Source organism: Anastrepha obliqua, chromosome 4 (genome assembly GCF_027943255.1).
Source record: "Anastrepha obliqua isolate idAnaObli1 chromosome 4, idAnaObli1_1.0, whole genome shotgun sequence".
Lineage (NCBI taxonomy): Eukaryota > Metazoa > Arthropoda > Insecta > Diptera > Tephritidae > Anastrepha > Anastrepha obliqua.
The window spans coordinates 39,700,977-39,723,858 of NC_072895.1; the positions used below are offsets into that span (position 1 = coordinate 39,700,977).

General features: G+C 33.8%; 1 protein-coding gene across 1 annotated transcript; it reads right to left on the reverse strand.

Annotated features, from left to right (window-relative positions):
- Positions 1 to 995: 995 nt before the first annotated feature.
- On the reverse strand, positions 996 to 21,035 carry LOC129244840 (terminal nucleotidyltransferase 5C). Its single transcript, XM_054882721.1, has 2 exons — positions 19,873 to 21,035; positions 996 to 2,661 (listed from the first exon to the last, which is right to left on the reverse strand). Exon 2 carries the CDS (start codon positions 2,599 to 2,601, stop codon positions 1,000 to 1,002), a length of 1,602 nt encoding a protein of 533 aa, XP_054738696.1. The 5' UTR covers positions 2,602 to 2,661; positions 19,873 to 21,035; the 3' UTR covers positions 996 to 999.
- Between the last annotated feature and the right edge of the window lie 1,847 nt (positions 21,036 to 22,882).

Below are 22,882 nucleotides of genomic sequence, written 5' to 3' on the forward strand. Positions count from 1 at the left end.
TAGCGAACAAGTTTAGTTTTTTATAAAACAAAAAAAAATGATTCTAGCATTGGTGTCTTTTTTAATAGCTTTTAATAGCAAATATTTGCCCTATCAGCATCCACCCTAAGCTTCTCTAACTCACTATTTCAGTGCCCATCAGCTGCTGTAGGCAACAGCAGTGGTCTCGTAGGGGTAGTAATGCACAAACTGTTGTTGCTGCTGCTGCTGAGGGGCACAGCAAACAACGAATTGCGGCTGCTGTTGTTGCAGTTGTTGCAAATGATGTTGTTCTACTGCAGGCGATTGCACTTGCAAGGAATATTGTTGTTGTGATTGTGTGAGTGCTTCCGCCGTTGTTGTTGCTAGCGGTATGGGTTGCACGTAAAATGTAGACGGTGGCTGCTGTTGTTGTTGTTGGTGCTGCTGCTGCAGAGCTAGCTGCAATTGCAATCGGTGCAATTGTGCTTGTTGTTGCTTTTGATACTGCTGATGCTGCTGCTGCTGCTGCTGCTGCTGTGGGAAGGCACAATGTGCCTCGTAGCAAGGAAATACGGCCATGGTTGTTGTTGGTGTTTCCGTTGTCAAACATGCTGTAGCAGCACACATGAAGCTGTTTTTGTTGTTACTGCTGCTGCTGTTGTTACTATTAAATGCATAGGTGGGCACAATTGTGCAATTGCTGCTGCTGACGCCGTCACCTCTGCTGCTCTCATAGATGACTGCACCTGTTGCAGGCAGATAATGGCCGCTTGCCTTGCTGCTATTGATTGGCTGTAGTTGTATGTAGTCAGTTGCTGCTTCCGCTCCATGTTGCTGCTGGTTGCCGAGAGTTACTGCTTGTGGCGCAAATTTGTGTGTCGCTGCCTTTGTTGTTGGTGTAGCTGAATCTACTTCTACTACGACTGGTATTGCTGTTGCTGTGGTTGCTGCTGTTGTTGTTGCTGATGCGGTTGTTGTTGCTGTTGTTGTGTTTGTAGATGTTGCAGCTGGATGTCCAGCGGGCGGCGCATTCGCCAATCACGTGCTCAACCACGTCTGGTTGCATGTGCAAATAGTCGGAATCACAGGTGCATAGTAGACGCCATTATAGACCAGAATGGTAGTCGTCGGCTGTGCCACAGCGGCATGCGTCTGTAGCGCTTGCACTTGTTGCTGTTGTGGCACTTGTACTTGCTGTTCGGCGCCTGTTGCTGTACAGCATATTGTCGCCGTTGTCGTCTGTGGTGACGAGGTGGATGCCTGTTGCACGTAGATGGTCTGTGTTTGAGGCGCTTGTAATTGCTGTTGGTGTTGTGTTGTGACCAGCGTTACTTGTTGATGCTGCTGCTGCTGTTGTTGCTGTTGTTGCTGCGATTGTGCCTTTTGCACATCGACTGGCTGTTGCTGTTGTTGGTGGTGGTGCTGTTGCTGCTGCTGATGGTACTGTTCCTGCGCCTGCTGTTGCTTCTGCTGCTCCTTGTAGAGCACCTGCGCGGCCAGTGTCTGTATCAGCAGTAAGGTTTGCCGCCGCTCGTGTCCCATCAGGCACACCGTGGAAATTTCTACGACTTCGCGTAAATGCATCAGGTACTGGTATTGTAGTGGCTCTTCATCGACACCCCAGAAGTGATTGGACAAATACGCCTCCAGCTTTTTAGTTTGTGTATTAATGTCGGGGAAATCGATGAAGAACCTTGAGCACATGTAACGTTCCAGTGTTTTGATATGTTGCGGATCGACTGGCTTATAATTGCGCACCAATAGATTGCAGTACTTGAGTAAGCCGCCGCCGCGTATCTCCTCTGGCTGTCGTGTTGAGATCAGTTTCTTTTGCAAGTGATATAGAGCTTCTTGAAAATCACCGTATACCGACTCGCCAACCACTGTCGGATAGAAATTTTCCGATATGGGTAGAGCGGCACAGTCATAGAAGAGTAGCAGTGAATCCAACACGATTTGGAATGAATCCACTGAGAACTCGAACTGACGTCGCATCGTGTCGACAAATTTCAGTTCGACATTTTTATGTCCAGGCGAATTGCCCAACGATATCAGTGACCAGCGATCACCATCATTATTGTTATTTACCTTAACCATCTTGCCGACGTAAGCCTCCTTTAGGGCGCACGGCATAATGCGACGCTTGCACACACCCTCGGGCAAGAGGTCCAACAAAGTGTTGAGCACAGCAGACTTGACGCGATCAAAATGACGTGATGATGTCAACTCAATGGCATATATCAAGTCCAAGTCATTGTATGGCTGATCCTCGGAAGCTAAAACATGACTAGCTGCGCCGCCATTCAAGCGCACATCCTTGACTATCACACCGGCGCCACCCGCACTCACATCTGCTTCCAGCTTGCGTCTAACCAAATTAACCAAGTCTTTTAGGGGCACTTCGAGTGTGGGAAAATTACCACGTCCGTGTATGGCAACCTTTTCGTCCATGACATTGTGCAATTTGCGCACCTGTTCGAATGAGAGTACGGCCAAACGTTGAGTGCCGCCAGTATCGACACTCTCCAACGAACCATGATCGGAAGCCGATGCTATCGAAGAGCCTGAACTGGGTGATGGTGGGGGCGTCTCGGTGCCACCATCGGAGTGAAAACCATCATCAATTTGATAGACATCCATTCTGTTGGAACGCTGTTGATAATGATATGACAATTCAGAGTGTGCGTCTAGTGTCCCGCACTGTAAGAGATAGAAAAAGAAAGAAAGAGAGAGAGAGAGAGAACAAAATGTTATTAGTTTTATTTTATAGAGGTTTAACTTAAATAAAATATTGATTTAAGATTATTAACTTAATTTAAATAACAAAACGAAATGCCGAAGATATTTTAGTACCTCCCATAGACAATAAGTATTTTGTTATCAATAAGTGGCAGGCACTAAAAAGCCTACGCGCCCCAAAACCAGAGCAAAATTAATGAAGTTCTCCAACAAACACCAGCACACATTTTTCCTACCTTTGAGCAATTATCATTCTCATGGTTATATATAACAACAACCATTTTATCTCAAAGGTTCTTCAACTTTACAGTTCTTAAGCTTCTTAAATTGAAGCTCAGCATTTACTCAGTTGGTGAAACAGATTTATTTTCTGTCCTACAAGAAAAATGTGTTTTTGGTTGAAAATGCGATAATCCTTACTTAGCGGTAGTGTTGCGGCTTCATTCTTCATTTTTCTAGCCTGCTCTAATTAAATGCAATGTTTATAATTTTGTAAAATATAATTTTTTTTAAATTAGTTCAATAATTCACTCAGTTTTATTTAGCTTTACTTTTTTTAACATCTGGTCGCATTGCCCGCGATTGCAGTTGTTGTCTCTCTCTCGCTACTGCAGTGTTGCCTAGCTTTGGATATAAAAACGCACTAAAATGCCCATTTATAGAAAATAAAATACCAAATGTTTATTGAATTACTTAAAGAACTTTGTGTGCGTGACAAATTGTCTTTAAAATGTGCGTTGTTTTTTTTTTAAATAAATGGATATGTACAAGCTTTTTTGTTAAAAGAAACTCTTTTGTTAAGGGAATGACTTAATTGCTATATTACAGGTTATGTAACAAAATGCTCTTTTGTAAAAATGTCGTTATGGTGTTTTCAGTATTTTCTAGAATTTTGTGGCTTATTTTTACTGTGAGGTGTACTCTTGATGCCCTATGTCCCACTAAGTATTGAGGACCGGACGAAACGATTACGCCTCTATGGTTTTAATTCGCATTCAGTGAATTCAAACGATTTTTAAAATGTGTAAAAGGTTTTCAATGTTAAGAAGAGTTGAGAGAGAAACATTTAATATTCCTGTATAATCTTAAAAGGAGGAAAAAATTAAATTTGCATTTTCAAAATATCAAATTTTATATGAATCAACAAATTTTCATTAACAGTTTTTTGTTTAATAATATAGTTTTTTTTAACTTACAGTTTCGGTAGCTTTAAATTAAACACAAAAGAAACAAACACCAAACTTAAAAATTTTCGCATTTTGGGTATAAAAAAGCACTAAATTTATTGTGAAGAGCAAATGGTTGGCTACACTGCACAAATGGTTGGCTACACGTCACGCACTCTCTGATGGGCGCAATCTTGTTTCTATCATTCTTGAGGCTAACCCATAGGAAATGACACAATAGAAAGAGTAAAAAACTGAAAGAGTAAAAATTTAAGGACAAAGAGAAATTAACAGGAAAAAAATTACTATTTCAAAACAATAACAGAACGAAATAACAGAGACAGCGAGAAATAGACACAAATGCCGTCGTTGATATGACCAGACAACCGTGAGGCTGTATTTGTATGTATGTAGTCGCAAACATCCAGCATGGAAACGCCGACCAAGAAGAAAAAATATTCATTTCCTATACAGCAGTCATCAGCTTCCCCAACAAAATGAACCGGAAGAGCGAAGACACAATAGAGACACAGACCTCTGTTCAATCACTGTTAGAATGTAACCAATTGTAATATGTCTCAACACACTCACTCACTCGCACACTCATTGCCCATTTATTGATTACCATAATAAAAATATATAAGTCTGCACAAAAAAGTTAACTTCAACTTAACTTTAAACATAATTGGAACGCAGACAGTATTATTTCATGAAAACAAAAAAAAATCGAAAACGAAAATTATATTATATTAGTACTTATACATATAAAAAAACTTTCATCACGTGACCCCAATAACATATTTCGGCATTGAGCTGGTACTGCCGATGCATATACATACATATGTACATATGAACGTGTGAATATAAATAGCAGAATATTTACTAATAATAAGTGATTGTATAATTTCAGGTTATCTGTTGAAATGAAGGCTTTTCAAAAAAAAAAAAAAATAAAAATAAAAAAATAAAAATAAACACTGCTTTTATTTAAAAATGTATTGTTTAAAACGGTTAATATTACATAAATATGACAAGTGTTTCGAAGGCTAATTCCATATTTCCAAAAGCAAGCACTAAAAAAACCTGAACTCTGAATTTATATTTTTTAATATAAGTAAATAACAAAAATCGCTTTTCTTTATTTAGGAATTATAAAATTTCAAAACTAAAAACAAATAAAAAGAAAACATTAAAATTCTCAAAAAATCACTTGTGTGTTGATAGTCTCAAGCGGTTCAATGCGATCCGACCTCCTCAGCTATTGAATCTTAAAAACTATAGTAAAGAGATGTCTCATAGCAATCGATAGGCAATCATAAAGGTTAGGTTCGGTTGTTTAGGTTTTAACATTTTATAAATTCATTTAGATAAGTCAGTTTAGAACTATCTATTGTGGTAGCATTAGAAACATAAGAAAAAAGAGGGGAAAAAGTATAAGAACAAGAGTATGGCACATGTATGTATGTTTGAACAATTATACTGAGGCCAACTGCTGCATGCTCATGCTGCGTGACTACAATTCGAAGTGCATACGTTCGAATCTCCGTGCATAAAACACCAAAATGAAGAAAGAATTGTTTCTAATATCGAGCACGCTTCGGTAGGTAATGACAAACCTCCGAGCGTATTTCTGACCCGAAAAAGCTCCTCATAAAAAACCATTAGCCGTTGGGGGTAGGTTTAAAACTATGGACGCACCCCACAAATAGTAGAAGGAGCCCGACCAAACACATAACAGAATTGTACGCGCCAATTATTTATTTATTTTTTAATATTCCACAGGCTGCAAACATCCAAGCCTGTTGGCTTCTCAGGCGCGTACAAAAATTCAAAGCCTAGATATCTAATTCTTAGCCTCTCAAAAGCAAACAAATTCTAATTATGAGCTGATATAACTCCAGCAATCTTGCTCCATGCAGGTAATGAAAGTAGTCCGCATGGGTATGCAATGCATAGTGTCCGGTTAAGAAACCCACTACAAAGAAAAAAATACGGCTCTGATATGGATTCCCGGTCATAGGAATATAGAGGGTAACATAACAGAGGTGGCGGTAGTTTCTACCCCATTCCACACAATACAAATATCGATTGCTTCCAACACTTGGAATTAACTACATGCACTACAACAAGAAAAACATGGTCGTCGTGCAATATCCAGACGTCGAATTACCTGTTAGGTTGCTCTCGTTCAAGCATCTCACCTATAACTGCAACCCTTACAGGACACTGGAAGGTAGGAGATCATGCAGCCAGACTTGACTTTTCGTTCTATTCCATCTGCAGAAGCTGTCAGGCGGGGGGATGAAATAAAGTCTGTTTTACTATTTATGCGATTATCCAAGTCTAAATAGAGCAGGACTTCGTTTTTTCGGTAAGCCTTCCTTTTTTAGAAGGATCTCACGAAATGGATCTACCTCAAACAAAAAAATAAAAAATAAATAAATAAAAATTTAAAAAAAATAAAAAAAACAAAACAAAAAAAAAAACAGCAAGCCATCACACGCTAACAGTGGTAGTAAAACGGCGCTAGTCGCTAATAAGGATTATTTCAATATAAATACTCAACCACTTCAACAACAACGTCTTTGTTGGCTCCAGAAGCTTACTCGATAATCTCCGATCCAGCCGAAGGCAGAGGAATCTGACAACTCCGTCAGTCAAAGTTCTTGCTCAGTGCTCGCGGAGCTAACTCGAATGGCCAACCGCAGGTGAGTAGCTAGCAGACTCTACGATGCGCAGAATACAATGGTGACGCCCATTGTCAGTTTGGTCGAATCGCGATGTGTGGCGTCATACTTGTGCGCTATATTCGTGTGTTGTTTGTGTTATTTCTTTATTTTTTATTAATCTCTATTCTCTCGCTCGCACAGAGAGAGAGCATATACAGTTCTACCTAAATTTCTGAAAAATTATTTATCGTTCATGGACGCAAACAAACTATAAGGGCCACCATTAATGTGGAAAAAAAATAATAATATAAGTACACTTTTTTTATCTATTAACCGAAGCATAAGTTCAGCCTAGGTCATTCAAGGTTCGATGCGCAACCCTACCATTACTATCATTAAGTTCTATTTTTTAACAATTTAATACAGGTACACCATAAGTGACTATGTGCATTTAAATAATGTTCCAATGATTTTTTCCTTACAACAAAGCGTTTCGCTCAAAGCTTCGTGTCATTACAAATAAATGTTCCAATAATTATATAATTTGTGTGCCTGCCTATTTTTTCACTTCGTGGAGCGCAAAGGTCAATGACAATTGGGTACGAAGGAACGAAAAATTAGAAATTAAAACAAATTAAATTGAAACAAAAACAAATTAAATTAAATAGAATGCGATAATAATAGCTCAGAGTCAAGTCAAATTGGCTTGGTAACGGTCGGCGAATACTCACTCATACAAACTCATAATGAAGCCGCCCGCGTAAAGTGTCTTGCGATTTTCTATTAAAAACGCTGACACTTTCAAATTGCACGCGCGCATACAGATGAAACAAATTATACATAAATATATGCATAAAAATGCCATGATTTGTGATTACAACGAAGCATTTAATTTTTTGCGTCCGCGTCGAGCACGTGATTATCGCGTTACTTTGCTTCGACTGATATGAAATGTTGTCATTTTTTTAAAAAAGCTTTAATAAATGAAAATATTAAATAATACTCGCAATCATATCTATGTATGTACATATGCACACATATTTGTATTTATATATGCATGTATGTAAGTATGTAGTAATGGAAGAAAAAGTGAAATAAAAATAGCAAAGAAAAATTCCTCGAAACAGCCTCTTTGTAAACGAGTGCGATAATTGCAGCTTAATACATAACAATAACAACAATAAATAACATACATTTGAGTACTACTTACTTACATACATATGCGTAATCGCGCACACCAACCAATAAGTAATTGCGGCATTATCACATTCTGATTCGAAATAATTAATTATTGAAATTTACGTATATACTCTCGTAAATATTAGTTCGGGGAAAAAGAAACCCATAATTTTTCCGGTAGACGGCTGATTTTGAGTTGAGAGTGGGAAACTTGCTTATGCAGAATTAAACAAAAGAAGAGGGATGCCGAAAGAGAAGTTTTGAATTATTTTAATATACCAGCTGCGTTGAAGCAACCTGAAAATTCTAGCAGAAGTTGTGACTGCCAGCAGATTTCCGTAACAAGAAGCAACTGGTAGTACAGCTGATTCAGGTTCCTAAGTTCTAGAGCGGAATGGTAGAAAACACCGTTACTCTATCTCTCACATAATGTTTATGTATATAAATATTGTAGCTTGAAGTAATAAGAGGATCTTATTGTGCAGTTTTATATATATTACATATATACATAGATACATATATATACATGCATATATAATTGGCGCACACACTCGTTCTGGGTGTTTGTCCTAGCTCCTCCTCCTATTTGTGGTGTACGTTTTGATGTTGTTCCACAAAATGGAGCGATCTGCAGTTTCAAGCCGACTCCGAACGGCAGATATTTTTTATGAGGAGCTTTTTCACGGCAGAAATACACTCGGCGGTTTGCCATTGCCTGCTGACGGGCAACCGCTATTAGAAAAAACTCTTTTTTTCATTTTGATGTTTCACCGAAATTCGAACCTACGTTCTCTCTCTGAATTCCGAATGGTAGTCACGCATCAACCCATTCGGCTACGGCGGCCGCCATTATTGTGCATTGTGTTGTTTTAGATGTAGAACTTATAAAATCTTACAAATGACCAAGAAAAGATTGGCACGTATCTTTCCACATCTTTGTCGGTTCTTAAAACAATTCATTTGAAATTGCAAAGGACCTCTCATAGCCACTTGAGACTTAACCGTGTTTTAGTAAAAAAATTGTATCTCATGCTAATATATTTTTCTTTGTTAGAAAATCGGACAAATTTCGCCAATCAAAATTTAAACCAAATACTGAGACTACGAAGTAAACGGATCTCATTTTATAAAAGCTCTAAGCATGTGTGCATTAGCTTCAATTCACTCTCAATAATTTTAACAGCCACAGTACAACAATTTCCACATTTATCCAACTTAAACCATAGTGAGCCCTTTATGTTTAGTATTTTCCATTCAAATATTTACATTACACTTTCTCACTAAACACACAAACTAACATGGCTGCAAAGATTTAGCAAACTCTCAGGTACCTTACAATAGGTACATATTTGTGTAGGTACGCTTCGCATTTATTAGAGTGAGCGCAGGCATACGTCTAGTATGTACTTGTATATATTTGTGCAAGACTGCGTACATCTAAGGCAACGATTCGTCTAGCAATCGCACTGAAGTGCAGCATGTGACTGCTGTATTTATTATTTATTTGTTTGCAGTGCTTTATGCACTAGATGCTTTTCGGTTCAAAAAATGTGCAGAAACAAAAATAAGGAAAAATTTCCGTGTCATGCGAAATGCAATTAAAGGCACCTAAACAAATAGTGGAAACACTGCAACCAAAACCAAAATCTGCAAAGTAAAGAATTTATGCGAATAAAAATAGCACACAAATAGAAACAAATGAAATAAAAATTCATATATGAAAAGCATGTCAACAGATGTGGAAGCAATATAGTACAAAGAGCAAAAAAGCAACAGTATATAATACATATGTAAGTATTATATGAATGACAAGCAATAAAAAATATGCAATTGAAGCTCCCCAAAGAAACAAGCAAAAAGTTAAAAATAATCAGCAAGAAATTAGAAAAGTAATGTAAGCAAAAATTGATATACAACCATATTAAAATCAAAACAAAGTTCATTAAATATTATCCAAAAAAATAAAAAAAAAACAACAAAAAATAAAATAAAACAAAAAATAACTAAATTACATAAAATAAACTAAAGTTTAAGTAAATTGAATAAAATAAAACATAATAAAAAAAAATTAAATTAAATTCAATAAAACAAAATAGTGCAAAATTACTTGTTGTAAAACAAAGTATCTAAAGTAGATAAAATAAAATAGAGTTATGCAAAATAAAATACAACAGATAAGGAAAATTAAATTAAACTGAATTAAAATAAACTACACTAAATTTAATTAAATAAAAAATATAAAAAAATAGTGTACAATTAAATTAAATAAAATAAAATAAATAAAGTTGAACTGAGTTGAATAAAATAAAATATAATAAAACATACAAATATTAAAAAAATATTTTATTAAAATTAAAAAATTAAAAGCAAAATTGAATAAACCACATTGCTATGAAATAAAATAAAACTAAATAAAATTAAATTAAATGGAATAAAAAAAAATTAATAAGACATAAAAATGGTATGAAAAAAATTAAATAAAAGTATAATAAACTGAATTAAATTGAGTAAAATAAAATAAAAAAAAAATATTATTACAAATTAAATTAAATTAAATAAATTAAAAATAAAGAGTTGTGTATCGCCCAAAGTATGTATTTAGTGAAGCAAGTTTTGGCCGAGGCATATTTCCATCTCGGCGTCATTATTAACAAACCACAAATTGCCACATCTGCTGATCGAGAAGCCTGTACGCTATTGTTGGCTTTCACGAGACAGCTAATGGAATGAATTTATATTCTAGAGGTAATTGGAAGTTCTGCCCTTTCTAATAACGAAAATTTCTATGCAAACATTAAATACGGTTCAGTGTATTTTTTATAGCATTTAAAAAGAAAACACCAGACAATGGCCCACCCTTTATCCGAATATGTAAATGAATATGTAGAAAACTAAATCAGTAATTAAAAAATTACATTCCGTAAAAAGGAATAGTGAAAAATAAAATCGAAGTCGAAGATGATGATTTGAAAGAAAAGTCAACAGAATTGTGCATGCCTCATTCATACATACATACATATGTATGTACGCTTATGGATAAGAAGTTTTTATTGCGTTCGTTTGTTAGCAACACTACTTGAATGCTAATTTCTTCAACACTCTCAATTTCATTTGGCTACTCGTCCGAGTTCGCATTGTTTCTGCTTTTCTACAAGTTAAGTACACCGCACACATTTATGATCTTATTTGTGCATAGATATTTACACACACATACATATTTGTATTTTGTCACATATTTGGTATGCATAAAGGCAAAGCCATACATATTCACATGCAAAAATACATACATACGTACATATGTATATGAATTAACAGCGAAGTCATGCTTGATTGATGGTCGCAGTCACCCACTAAATGGCTGACAGTCAGTGTGTATACCCGCATTAGAAGCAAGCAGCCGCTTTAATCATCATGCAACAACAATAACATGTATACAGATGGCAAAAAGTATTTATGTAGCTTACAAAAATATGCAACCGAGGTATTGAGAGGTGGTAAGAGAAAAATTTACACGTACATATGTACATACCCATGCATACCCATCAGCCACTATTTAGTGGGCGCCGGTAGGTGTGGGCGTTATTTATTTAAGCATACATACATACAAAGATCCATATACATAAGCATGCGCTTAGTTGGCATGTGAAAGAATTCGCAACCGAAAAAAGGCAACTCAAAACAGCGAAAAATACTTTTTCCTGCTTTGTTGGTCAGTGGCGCGACATCGAAAAAGTTCACTACTTTGGCAAACATTCACACATATACATACATACATATATATTGAATTGTACACACACGAATGTGCCCGCATGTACATACGTACATATGATGGTATCGAATTTAGCGTTGGCAAAGTGAGAACTTGACCTCAAAATTGCGAAAACTATTTCGAACCAAAAATTGACGGAAGTAAGAAAGTGTTTTAAAGCTCAGCGCTCGCTGCAAAGCGACTTCCGGAAACAGTGTTGATATGAATTTAGATGCAGAAGTGGCATTCCCAAAAATGTCGAAAAAGTACACGTGAACGAAAGTTGGAGGAAAATAATTATGAAATTCATAAAATAAAACAAGACAGACTAGATAAGTAAAATTAAAAAATGTCATTAAAGTAAAATTAACTAAATTAAAATAAAAAAGGTAAAAAAAATAAAAAAATAAAATAAAATAAACTAAATAAAATAAAATAAAATAAAATAAAATAAAATAAAATAAAATAAAATAAAATAAAATAAAATAAAATAAAATAAAATAAAATAAAATAAAATAAAATAAAATAAAATAAAATAAAATAAAATAAAATAAAATAAATAAAATAAAATAAAATAAACTAAATAAAATAAAATCAAATAAATTAAACTACAATAAAATAAATTAAAATAAACTGAATTCAAATAATTTAAACTAAAATAAAATAAATAAGATAAAACAAATTAAAATAAATTAAATTAACATAAAATAAATTATATTAAAATAAAAAATATAAGGTTAATTAATTAAAAAAATAATAATAATAATAAAAATTAAATAAAATTTACAAAAAATTAAGTAAGATATACATACTCTTACATATTCCACATTTTTAAAATCTCTGGGAAGACTATAAATTCGTAGAACATGCAGAATAATAAAAATCGAAAATTATAAAATTTGTTTTTTTTTTTTTAATAGCATTCGCTTGCCGAATGTAGAATTATTACAATGTAGAACGTAAACAAATCTATAAAGAACAAAATTAAGGCGTGCAAACTGAAGCAGAAGTTCAGCTGAAGACATTGAAATGATATGGCATAAAATACTTTTATTGCTATTGGTCCTCTTTAAACCTATCTTATACCGCTCTGGAGTTTCGATTGACTAAGACACGGATAAATACAAACAGAACAATAATATTTGCTTTTGAGGAGATTTATTGAATTTCCTGCTCTTAACAGTAGGCCAATGATTTGATTTGTATTTGGTAAGAGAGTAAAGATCACAATTGCAAAGGGTAATCAGATTGAAAACAACATCAATTGAAAACAACCGTTTCGTACAGCCTTTGGGCTGAAGGAATCATCGACCCATATTTCTTCAAAGACGAGGCTGGGGCCAATGTAACAGTGAATGGCGAACGCAATGTCGCCATAATAAACAACTTTTTGATGCCGAAAATTTAAGCCCGTGATCTCTAGAACATTTGGTTCCAACAAGACGGCGGACGATGCTTTACAAGGAATTTACTGCGTACTGAGCAATTTATCTCTCGTCTTGGACCAGATTGTTTGAAATCACATCTTTACACTTTTATTTGTGTAGTCTAAATATATGTTAAGTCTAAATGTTTTGTGGATAAACCAGCTTCGATTGAGGCATTGGAAACCAACATTACTAAATTATTCACAAGATCTCGGCCGAGGTCCTGAAAAAGATTATTAAAAGACAAATGTCATGAATGGTTCTACAAAAAAATTATAAATATTGCCCTATCAATTTTCTTTGCTTTATTTCAATTTAAAATTTGATACCTTCAAATTGATCACCCTTTATAAATATATATACAAATTTATTGACGCTTCATACATATATCTATGAAGATTGGTCACATATCGGTCACAAAATTTATATGTACAACAAACCAAAACTAAGAAGGAATGAAAAAAGTTTTAGACAACAATTTTTTTCACATCTTTTATACTCGTATATTGAGTGTGTGAGCTTAGATAGAAAGAAATTAATCACGGATGAAATTTTGCGAGAACATTTTATTAATAAATAAATAACAGATCAAATTACGAAAAAAAATGTTCTCCACAGGTCTTCGATAAGTTGTTCAAATCTGTTTCGACCGAAAGCAATATTATTTCAGGTACCAAAAAGCGAGAAAATGGGGCAAAACTGTGCGTTTTGATAAATTGGTAATGGTAGAATTTATAACTTTTAATTTTTGGAAAAATTTTTAAATTTTCCAGACATTTCGTTTTTTTAATTTTGCGATCACAATAAATGCGATAAGATCAAAAAGAAAATCTTACCAATCGCTAAAAAACTAAAAGCGAAAATAATCCAAGACTATAGCCTTGAAACCAGCTGCTACGTTTGTATATACATACTCACATACATAAGTAAATATTCAGGTACAAATGTATGCCCGCCTGGTAGACAGCTTGGAGGTATGTACGTACGCATATACATATATGTTTGTATGTGTTGTATGTGTATCCATTTATTAATTGCTAAAATTTGATACAAAGAAATATTTAATATCAATCAAAATCATTTGCCCAAAATGTACATATGTACAATCTCATGACAATGTGTACTCGTATAAAGGTGGCAGATGACAAAACTAAAATTTCCAACTAGCCACCAAAGTCCAATAAACATACAAATAAGCAAACAAACGAAAAGTCAACTTAAATTCAACGCAAATAAATGATTGGACCAAACGGCACAGTAAACAACTTTAGCGCAGCGCTACAGTGGTTGCTGTTGCTACTTAATTAAAGCGTCTTTTTCACAATTTTATTAGATTTTCATTTTTGCTTTTGTTCCACGTTGAGTGTTGAGCGCTCACACAAACACAAGCACAAACGCATACACATATGTGTGTGTGTGTAGCTGCATACATATGTACACATATACATGTATAGGAAAAGTCACTAACACACCTAATCGAGTGTCTTATATTTTTATTTGCACGCTGACCGACGCAACCCTGCTCAACGCAGCTCAGCTATCCGAAACAGCAACAACTTTGCTAAGTTATGCGAATTAATTTCATGTATTGTAGAAAAAAATATGCAAAGAAAAAACAATAACGATTGCTACATAGTTGCTATCTACAGGCACATATTAAAAATTATAATAAAGTAAAAAAACAACAATTCTGGCCATAAGAAACAATGTACGCTGAGCGAGCATGTGTGCGTGCGCGCTGTAGGTACACTTGTATGTACATCAACTGCAGCGGTAAATGGCATTTGGTCGGAGGTGCACCATATACACACATACATACATATGGCTTTGCTACTGTATGCACTTGTATGTATGTATGTACATATGTGTGTGTGCATGCAGTAGATAGCTTGGCGGAGATAGCGAGTAGTAACCGTCTCGGATTTCACAAGTTGATTTCTTTCAATTAATAAGTGCGGCTAACCATTAATTACCAGTGTATGACTAGTTGTTGTTGTTGTCAATATTATTGCATGTTGCATTATTTTTTAATCTCATTGTATATTAAATAAATACATTTCTATATGTGCACACCTAAGTATTTCGATTTATGTCAAAAACAGAATAAAAAATTATAAAGAAAAAATAATATTTTTACAAAAAAAAAGATTCTTTACAAGAAACTACAGAATCTCGAAAACTACAGAATCTCCAAATCAATCGATGCCCATAAAATTAGTAGCCAATTGTTAGCAAATTTTTTTTTATTATTATTTGAATATTACGACTGGTGAAGGTTAAATATAGGCTGTTTCACTAATACCGCCTATTCGATGGTAAAAAATGCGGTGCCCATTTGGAAAGTTCTGATCTTTATAAAAGTGTCCCTCGAGTTGCACGATTAATTGATTCGGTGTAAGTAAAGTATTTTAGTGTTATCTAAAAATGTGTTAGGAGGCAAAGGCTCCTCGTCGCTGGTAACTTCTTGTTTTCTCACTGCTACAAGATGGTACATTCATTTCAGCAATTCATTTTTCTATAGATTTAAACACTTATTTAGATCTGTTCCAAATATTTCTCTACGGGCTATACAGCAATCTTTTTCTGCAAAATAAGCCTCCACCAATTATTTCACCATATTTAAACTATGCTCTACATCAGCCATTGAGAGTTTCTGAGTAGATGCATCCACATGAATTTCCTCCTCTTCGTCTGTCACTAGATGTGGCGTTGACTTTGGAAGGAGCTCCAAAAGATGTTGTCAATCCTTTTTATGAAAATTGGTAAAAAAAAACCGTGTAACCTGAGGAAATATCGATTTTTTTTTTCGTACAACTTAAATACCGTGTATTTCGAGGGATCCCTGTATTGTGGTGGGGTGCGTGGGCATGGGTTCTAGAAATAGAACACCATATTGTATAAATAACTGACAGCATTCATTGGTACTTCTTATGAAATTTTCGATAACATTTCGGCAAAGTACCGAAGCAGAATTCTGCTATAAATGCGCATACAAAAATTTAAATAGGCGGCCTTTACTTTTCTAACTATTGGTGGAAAAACATAGTCAAAATAAGGCCGGGGTCCAAATTTGTTAAGCTGAAGTTTAAGAAAAACTTTAGCTTATTTTAGTCATAGTCGTATCCGTACCTGGGCTTAAGTTTAAATGCTTCATAATACTTATATATAAGAGGCAGAGGGTTGGGAGATTGCGCTCATATAAAAGAAAAAGGTCAAAACCACAAAAAATTAGCCCCTTTTTTCAAGAACTTGCTAAAAATATACCATTTCACACTACGAGAAATACAGAAAATAATTATGGATAGTAAGAAATTTTAACCGAGCCGCATAAAATATAATATATAGCAGGGGTAGCCAAGCTTGATAGTGCGAGCGATTTTTCAAAATTTGAAATTTTTCATGAGTCGTAAATACGTATTTAAAAGGTGTGCAAAAAAGGTATTAAACTAATTTTTTACAGAAATTATTTTATTAAAAAATATAAAGAAAAGTACACATATTTTATGGGATATGAGTACTAAAAATTAAACACATTTAAGTAAAATAATTCTTTAAAAATTGGTGAATAATTGTGAAAAGCTCCTCTCAGTAATTCTTTGATTTATATTTTAATTGTGAAACTTGATCTTTTTGTATCTCTATTAGTTCTAATTCTTCAGATGCTTTTTGGGTCATAATTATATGAGAAATGGAAAATTGATCTTTTTTTTAATGAAAATTCACCAAAATTCAGAAAAAAATCAAGAGAAAATGAAAAGCGAATTCGGGTACATTTATCGTGAGCCACAAATAATCCTTCTAAGAGCCGCATGTGGCTCACACGCCGCAGATCGGTCCCAACTGAGATGTACTCGTACACTAATTTTGAAAAAAAAGTGCATTGGCGGGGTTCTGTGATTTTTTTAAATTTTTCGTAATTACTTAGATTATTAACAACTAGTCTCTATTTTCAAGAAATTTTAGTAAACCATTCATGCCCTTGCTTTGGCTCAAACCTTATTTGAAACTTTATACCACCGCAGATTTTAGCCCTACAATTTTTTCAAAAACTTCTACAAAGAAAACTCGTTTTAAGGAGCTTGAAATTATAAAGATTTGGTTTTTTGACAGACCTGACATTTTGGAATATTTTCCCTGCGAAAACATTACGTTGGCGAAAGTTAAGAATTTCAAGCCAAATAGAGCAAGGGGCACATTTTCAAAATTAAACAGTTTAAATTTTCAAATAAGTATTTGTGAGTTATTTACAAAGAAAAAGTTTAATACAATAAAATTCATTAATTTAAATAAAATTCATGCCAAAGTTAGTTTGATTTTGCATACATTTTTGAAAGATATTCTCTGGAAATTTTAATACAATCTGAGGGTTTTTAAGTAATTTATTTAAAGTTTTAGACAAATGCAGTCGTGTTTATTTTTATTTTGTTTCGAGCATATTTTTACTAAAACTTTTCAATCTTATCCAGTGAATCGTTTTGATTTTCTTTGTAAAATTCGTGAAACAATTATCAATTTTTTGCAATATTCTCTATAAATTTAGAACGCTTTTGCTAAAACCAAGCATGTTTTACATTAAAATCATTTAATTTTTAACAATATTTATGGCAAAGCACTATTATGAAAATAGGAAAAATATATACATTTGTGTTGACAATAATAGCAGTGCCGCATTCTGCAAAGTTATGACTATTTTCTTCCACATACAAAAAAAATTTCGAGCATTTGTTATATGCAAGAAAACAGATCAATGAAAAAATTATAAATCAACGCGAATTTTAAGCTACTTTAAACTGACGCAATATTACACAGAGAATTTATCCACAAATTGCACAAAGTTTGAAACTTTGGATTATATGGACTTTGCTGTAGTATGAACTACGGAAGCAGTAATCCACCCAGGACTACTAAGAACTCGGAAGACGAAGATGAACTATATTTTTATAAAAAAGTAAAAAATAGCAATAGAAAAAAAACTTTAATAAAAAATGAATAAATAGTTAAAATTTTGCAATATGTCGCGCTGCTATTATTCTGAACACAGATGTATATATTTTTTAAAAATATTGAATTTCATGTTGAGGCACTATTAGCAATAGATAAGAGCAAATAAAAAAAAGTAACAATAAAAATTATTTAGGTTTTTGAAAGCTTCCGTTTTCTTACACAAAAACAAAAAACGAAAAGATAACGTTAAAAGCTATTTTTTATTAAACAAAAATCACGTCCAAAACCGCTGTCATTTATTTTTAATTACTTGTCATAATTCTTAAATCATTCACTTAAAAAATAGCAACTATTATTTCTAAATTTTTTATTTTTTAAATTTAATTTATTTAGTACTTCGTTTGGTATCCTTTAGTATCAGTTATAGCCTGAAGTCTATGTGGCATGGAGTCAACCAATTTATTTGTGTATTCTGGACTAATTTGATTCCGCTCCGCAAATATCGCCTTCTTAAGATCAAACTTGTTTCAGCTTCATAAGATTAAACTAATTGAAAATGCAAAATTTTTAATTTTAATAAGCTATTGCAGAAACCAATATTAAGGAAATTGTAAACTATTTTTTTTTGTAATACTGTCTGCCATCGAATTCTTGAATTACTTAAAACTGAAGAATTCATTTGAAACGCAATTTTTTTTAATTTGTAATAAACTGTTGGGACCCTTCGGCATAATTTTCACAGCAGCATAAAAAAAGTTAAATAATTAAACTATTTGAAAATGAAGACATTTGAATATAATTTTCACTTTTTATAAATTGTTTGAGACAAAAAAATTAAAATTGTGAAAGCTTTGAACTATTTTTTTTATTTATACTATCTGCGTCAGAAGTACTAAACTATGTACTTTATTTGAAATAATTTTTTTTTCACTTTTTGATACATTTTTTACTCATTTCGGCATAATTTTCACTCTTTATAAGTTAAAGTTTTCATAAATATAGTCCATCAGATCGCCTATGGCCAAAACCATTAGGTTAGATAGCAAAAAAAAAAAAAAATCGAGTTGTTGCTCCACAAATTCATAAACAGCTAAACAATTCAACAAGCAAAACATTTCTAAAAAATTCAACAATTTCATATCAACAGCCAAACATCAAACAAACTTTTTTTTAAATATTATATATTTTTTTCTTTCTTCCTTTTGATTAGCTATTCCAACACCAAATCATTTTCACAAAATTCGAGTTTTTCCTCAACAATTTCATCACCAGCTAAGTAATTCAAAAATTAAACTATTTAAAAAAAATCGAGTTTTTGCTCAAACATTTCATTAAAAGCCAAACAATTCAAAAACCGAAGTATTTTTAAAAAATTCCAGTTTTTGCTCAACAATTTCATCAACAGCCAAACAATTCAACATAACAAACCGTTTTTAAAACTTCAATTTTTTTCTTTTTTTCCTTGGCTATTCAAAACCCGAAGTATTTTCAAAAAATTCGAGTTTTCGGTCAACAATTTCATCAACAGCCAAACAATTCAAAAAATCAAATAGTTTTTAAAAATTCAATTTTTTTTACTTGGCTATTCAAAAACCAAACCATTTTCAAAAAATTCGAGTTTCCACTCAACAATTTCATCAACAGTGAAACAGTTCAAAAAACACATCGTTTTAAAAATTAAATTTATTTTTCTTCCCAAACCACTTTAATGGTAAGCATATGCGTGCCTACATGGAAGAACTCACGTGCATAAATTAAGTACTACATAGGTTTAATGATCAGAAATATATTTAAAAGTTAAATAATTGCATAGAATTAACGTTAATTAATTTTCTCATAAAAAATTTGGACTTTCGGTGTTTTTGCGCTTTCCCCAATTTATACACTTGCGCTTCATTAGTCACCTTCTTGCATGTGTGACATACGTATATGTATATTAAATATATATAAAAAATTATTTTATGACTATTTTTTATTATTTACGACACTTTTTCTAATTAATTTTTTTTTTCATTTCTTTCAATGCATGAATCACCTACCCAATAATCTCAGGACTCTGCACAAACTGCCGAAAACTCCGGATCTATTCACTATTCGTTTCGCACACTATCTCCGTTTTTAGTAGAATTGAAATATCTTTAGATGCTCGTAGAAATGGTAAACAACACAAACTGTGTGAGTGAATTTCTATTTGCGACCAACACTTAAATTTTCGCCTTGAATTTTCGCTTTCAAGTGTAAGTACAACGTGTATATGTATTGTATGTATGTATTGGAATGTGCCAGCTGTGCACTAAAACCGCAAAATTTGCTGTTGTCTTTTACTTTTACTTAGTACTCTTTATTTTAATTAATTTAATTTTATTTAATTGATTTGTTTATTTTATTCAATTAAAGAGTATTTTCCTGCAAACTAAAATTTATTGCACTCAATTTTCGCGAAATCGTGAAATTGTGCCGCTTTGCAATAAATTCGTTTGGTATTTTAGTATTTCGCGTTCTTTCGTTTTGCGTTTTGCGTTTTACGTTGTGCCCGTTTGTTGTTCTTATTTATTGTTTTGTTATTGTTCTTGTTGCGAATGTTATACGAAATTATTTAATTTCTCAATTTTTCATCATCAAATGCGAGCTCTGTTGCTTGCTGTTGGTGGCTGTTAAATTAGCCCGTTTTTTTTATTTGATTCGTCCCCATACACTTTTTCGCTGTTTTCTACTTGCAATAATTTTCTAGATTTCTTTTTGTAAAGTAAACTTTTCAATTTATTTGAAATGATTATTTTCTTTCACTGCCTTATTAGCGCGTATACCCGTATGTTTTTCTTCCACGTATATTTCTACGTACACACTTTTGTTGGTACACCGTCGAATTTTTTCTAATACAATTTGTTTGCAAGTTTTCTTTGCTTTTTCACTTTTCCAACAGCGATATGGTTAAGAAGAAATACACAGACTATAATCACGACGACGACGACGGCAACTAAGGCTACGATTGCGTTAACCGAGTAAACTCTGCGCTTTGATGATGATGATGACGTGTGATGCTGCACTGACGAAAATCTATTTGCTATGTGAAATAGGCAGTTAGACCGTCAGATAAAATCAGTTATAACGCTAACGCTAACGTTTTGTGGCAACTAGGTAATTATATATGTACGACCGCGTCTACGGGAACAGTCAATGTCTTACGCCGAGCGAGTTCGAAATCGTACTGTTGCCAACGTTGCGCTGTTGGGGAATGTACACCAATGCCAGGCTACATTGCTAACGAAATGAGTGAGTGCATGAGTGAGCTTGAGTGTTAGCTCAATGAGGAATTGCAGGTGGAGCGGGTATAGTAGCAAGTTATAAAAGATTGCTGCATGAAATGTATCACTTAAGCTACTCGTTGGGGTGATAGCGCGAGCGAGCACATTTGCAGGTATGCTCGTATATTATCACTCATACGCTCAGGTGCTCAGTTACTCAGCTACTCAGAAACTCAGCAACTCATACGCTACTTAGGCTCTATATTTCGTTAGTGTCAATCGCCCACTCACGCTTGGTGGAGCTTTCGAGCGCATTCAAGTTCTTTGGATTTGGCCAATGAGTAAGTGACTGTGATGACAGGGCGCTGGCGTGCAAAAGATATCGAGAAGCGGTGGTGGGGATGTATAATTTCGGCGACTTCGAAAGGCGCGCACTGACGTCACACTAAAAAGGTGGCAGGCTGCAAACATGCGAGTAGTATGCTGCTGGGAGCGGTTGTGGGGCAAGTAATACAGAGAAAATGCTGGGACGCTCGAATGAGTATAGTATATATGCATGTGTGTGTGTGTGTGTATGGGTTTGAATCTGGCATAGCGTGTGGGCTTTAGACACTTATGCTCTCACATGTATTCGTACATTGATAAATATGGTATATTAACAGTTTAATCGTATAGTATGCACATACATTTGTACCTATGTATGTGTGTACATTGTGTGCATCTGATTATATAGTATATGTACATATGTATGTGTGTGTAATTAAAAGCGTCTGTTGCTGCGCTGGCGCCGCATTTAGATTGTTCTCGACCATTAACGATGCCGACTACAGCGACTATGGCTGCAACAACGGCGACGACGACGATGACGACGACGACGGTGCCGTTGCTATCATCATCGTCACCACCACCAGCACAGCTTCATAAACCGTTGACGATTCGGCATTTGCGGATGTTTAGTTTTTTATGAGGTTTTTTTCTGATTTTTGTTGGTTGTTTATCTTATATTATTTTTGTTTCGAGCTTGATTTTTTTATAGTGTTTATTTTATTATCTGGTACATTTCGGCAGCATTCCATTCATTTTTTGACATTTAGCTTGCCCTTATTGTTCTTACACTTGCGCTGTTTGTGGTAATTTTGCACGATAGTGTGGACTTGTTAGCGCTGGTTTTACATAGTTTTTTTTTTTTTTTGTTATATTTTGCTTTTTAGAGGTACAATCTCACACACAAATATATTTGTGATTATATTCTTGAATAAGTGTTGTTGCTTACAGATATATGTATGTAAGTAATTACAGGCCGCATACCTGTTGATGATTTTGTCGCTGTTGGTGTGGATGCTCTTCGATGCCGGTGACGTTGAGAGCAGTAGTGAGCGTCACCAGACCATTAGCGATATTAGGAAAGGTGTAAAAATTGGAATTTTTGCATGTAAATGTTGAGTTACACGCCAGTTAGTAGAGGAAGATATTCGTAAGTTTGTGTATTCTATTTGATTTTTGACCTTACTTGACATTGCTTGACTCGGAAAAATTGTTGCAAATACTTTTCTTTGCTGTTCAGTTTAGAGTAAATGAATGCCACATTAAAATTAGGATGGATATGTTGCTTCGTTAAATTTCCATAGTTTGTAAAAAGTTTGAATTTACGAGAATTCGACACATTTAGTTTATCCCCAATGTCTATTGACTGGAAATTTTGTATACCTACATATTGATAAGATTTATGTTGAATAAATAAGTGGGGCTGGGGAATTTTTTCTAACATTTGAATTACGTTGGCCCACAAAATTCACTCTTAACC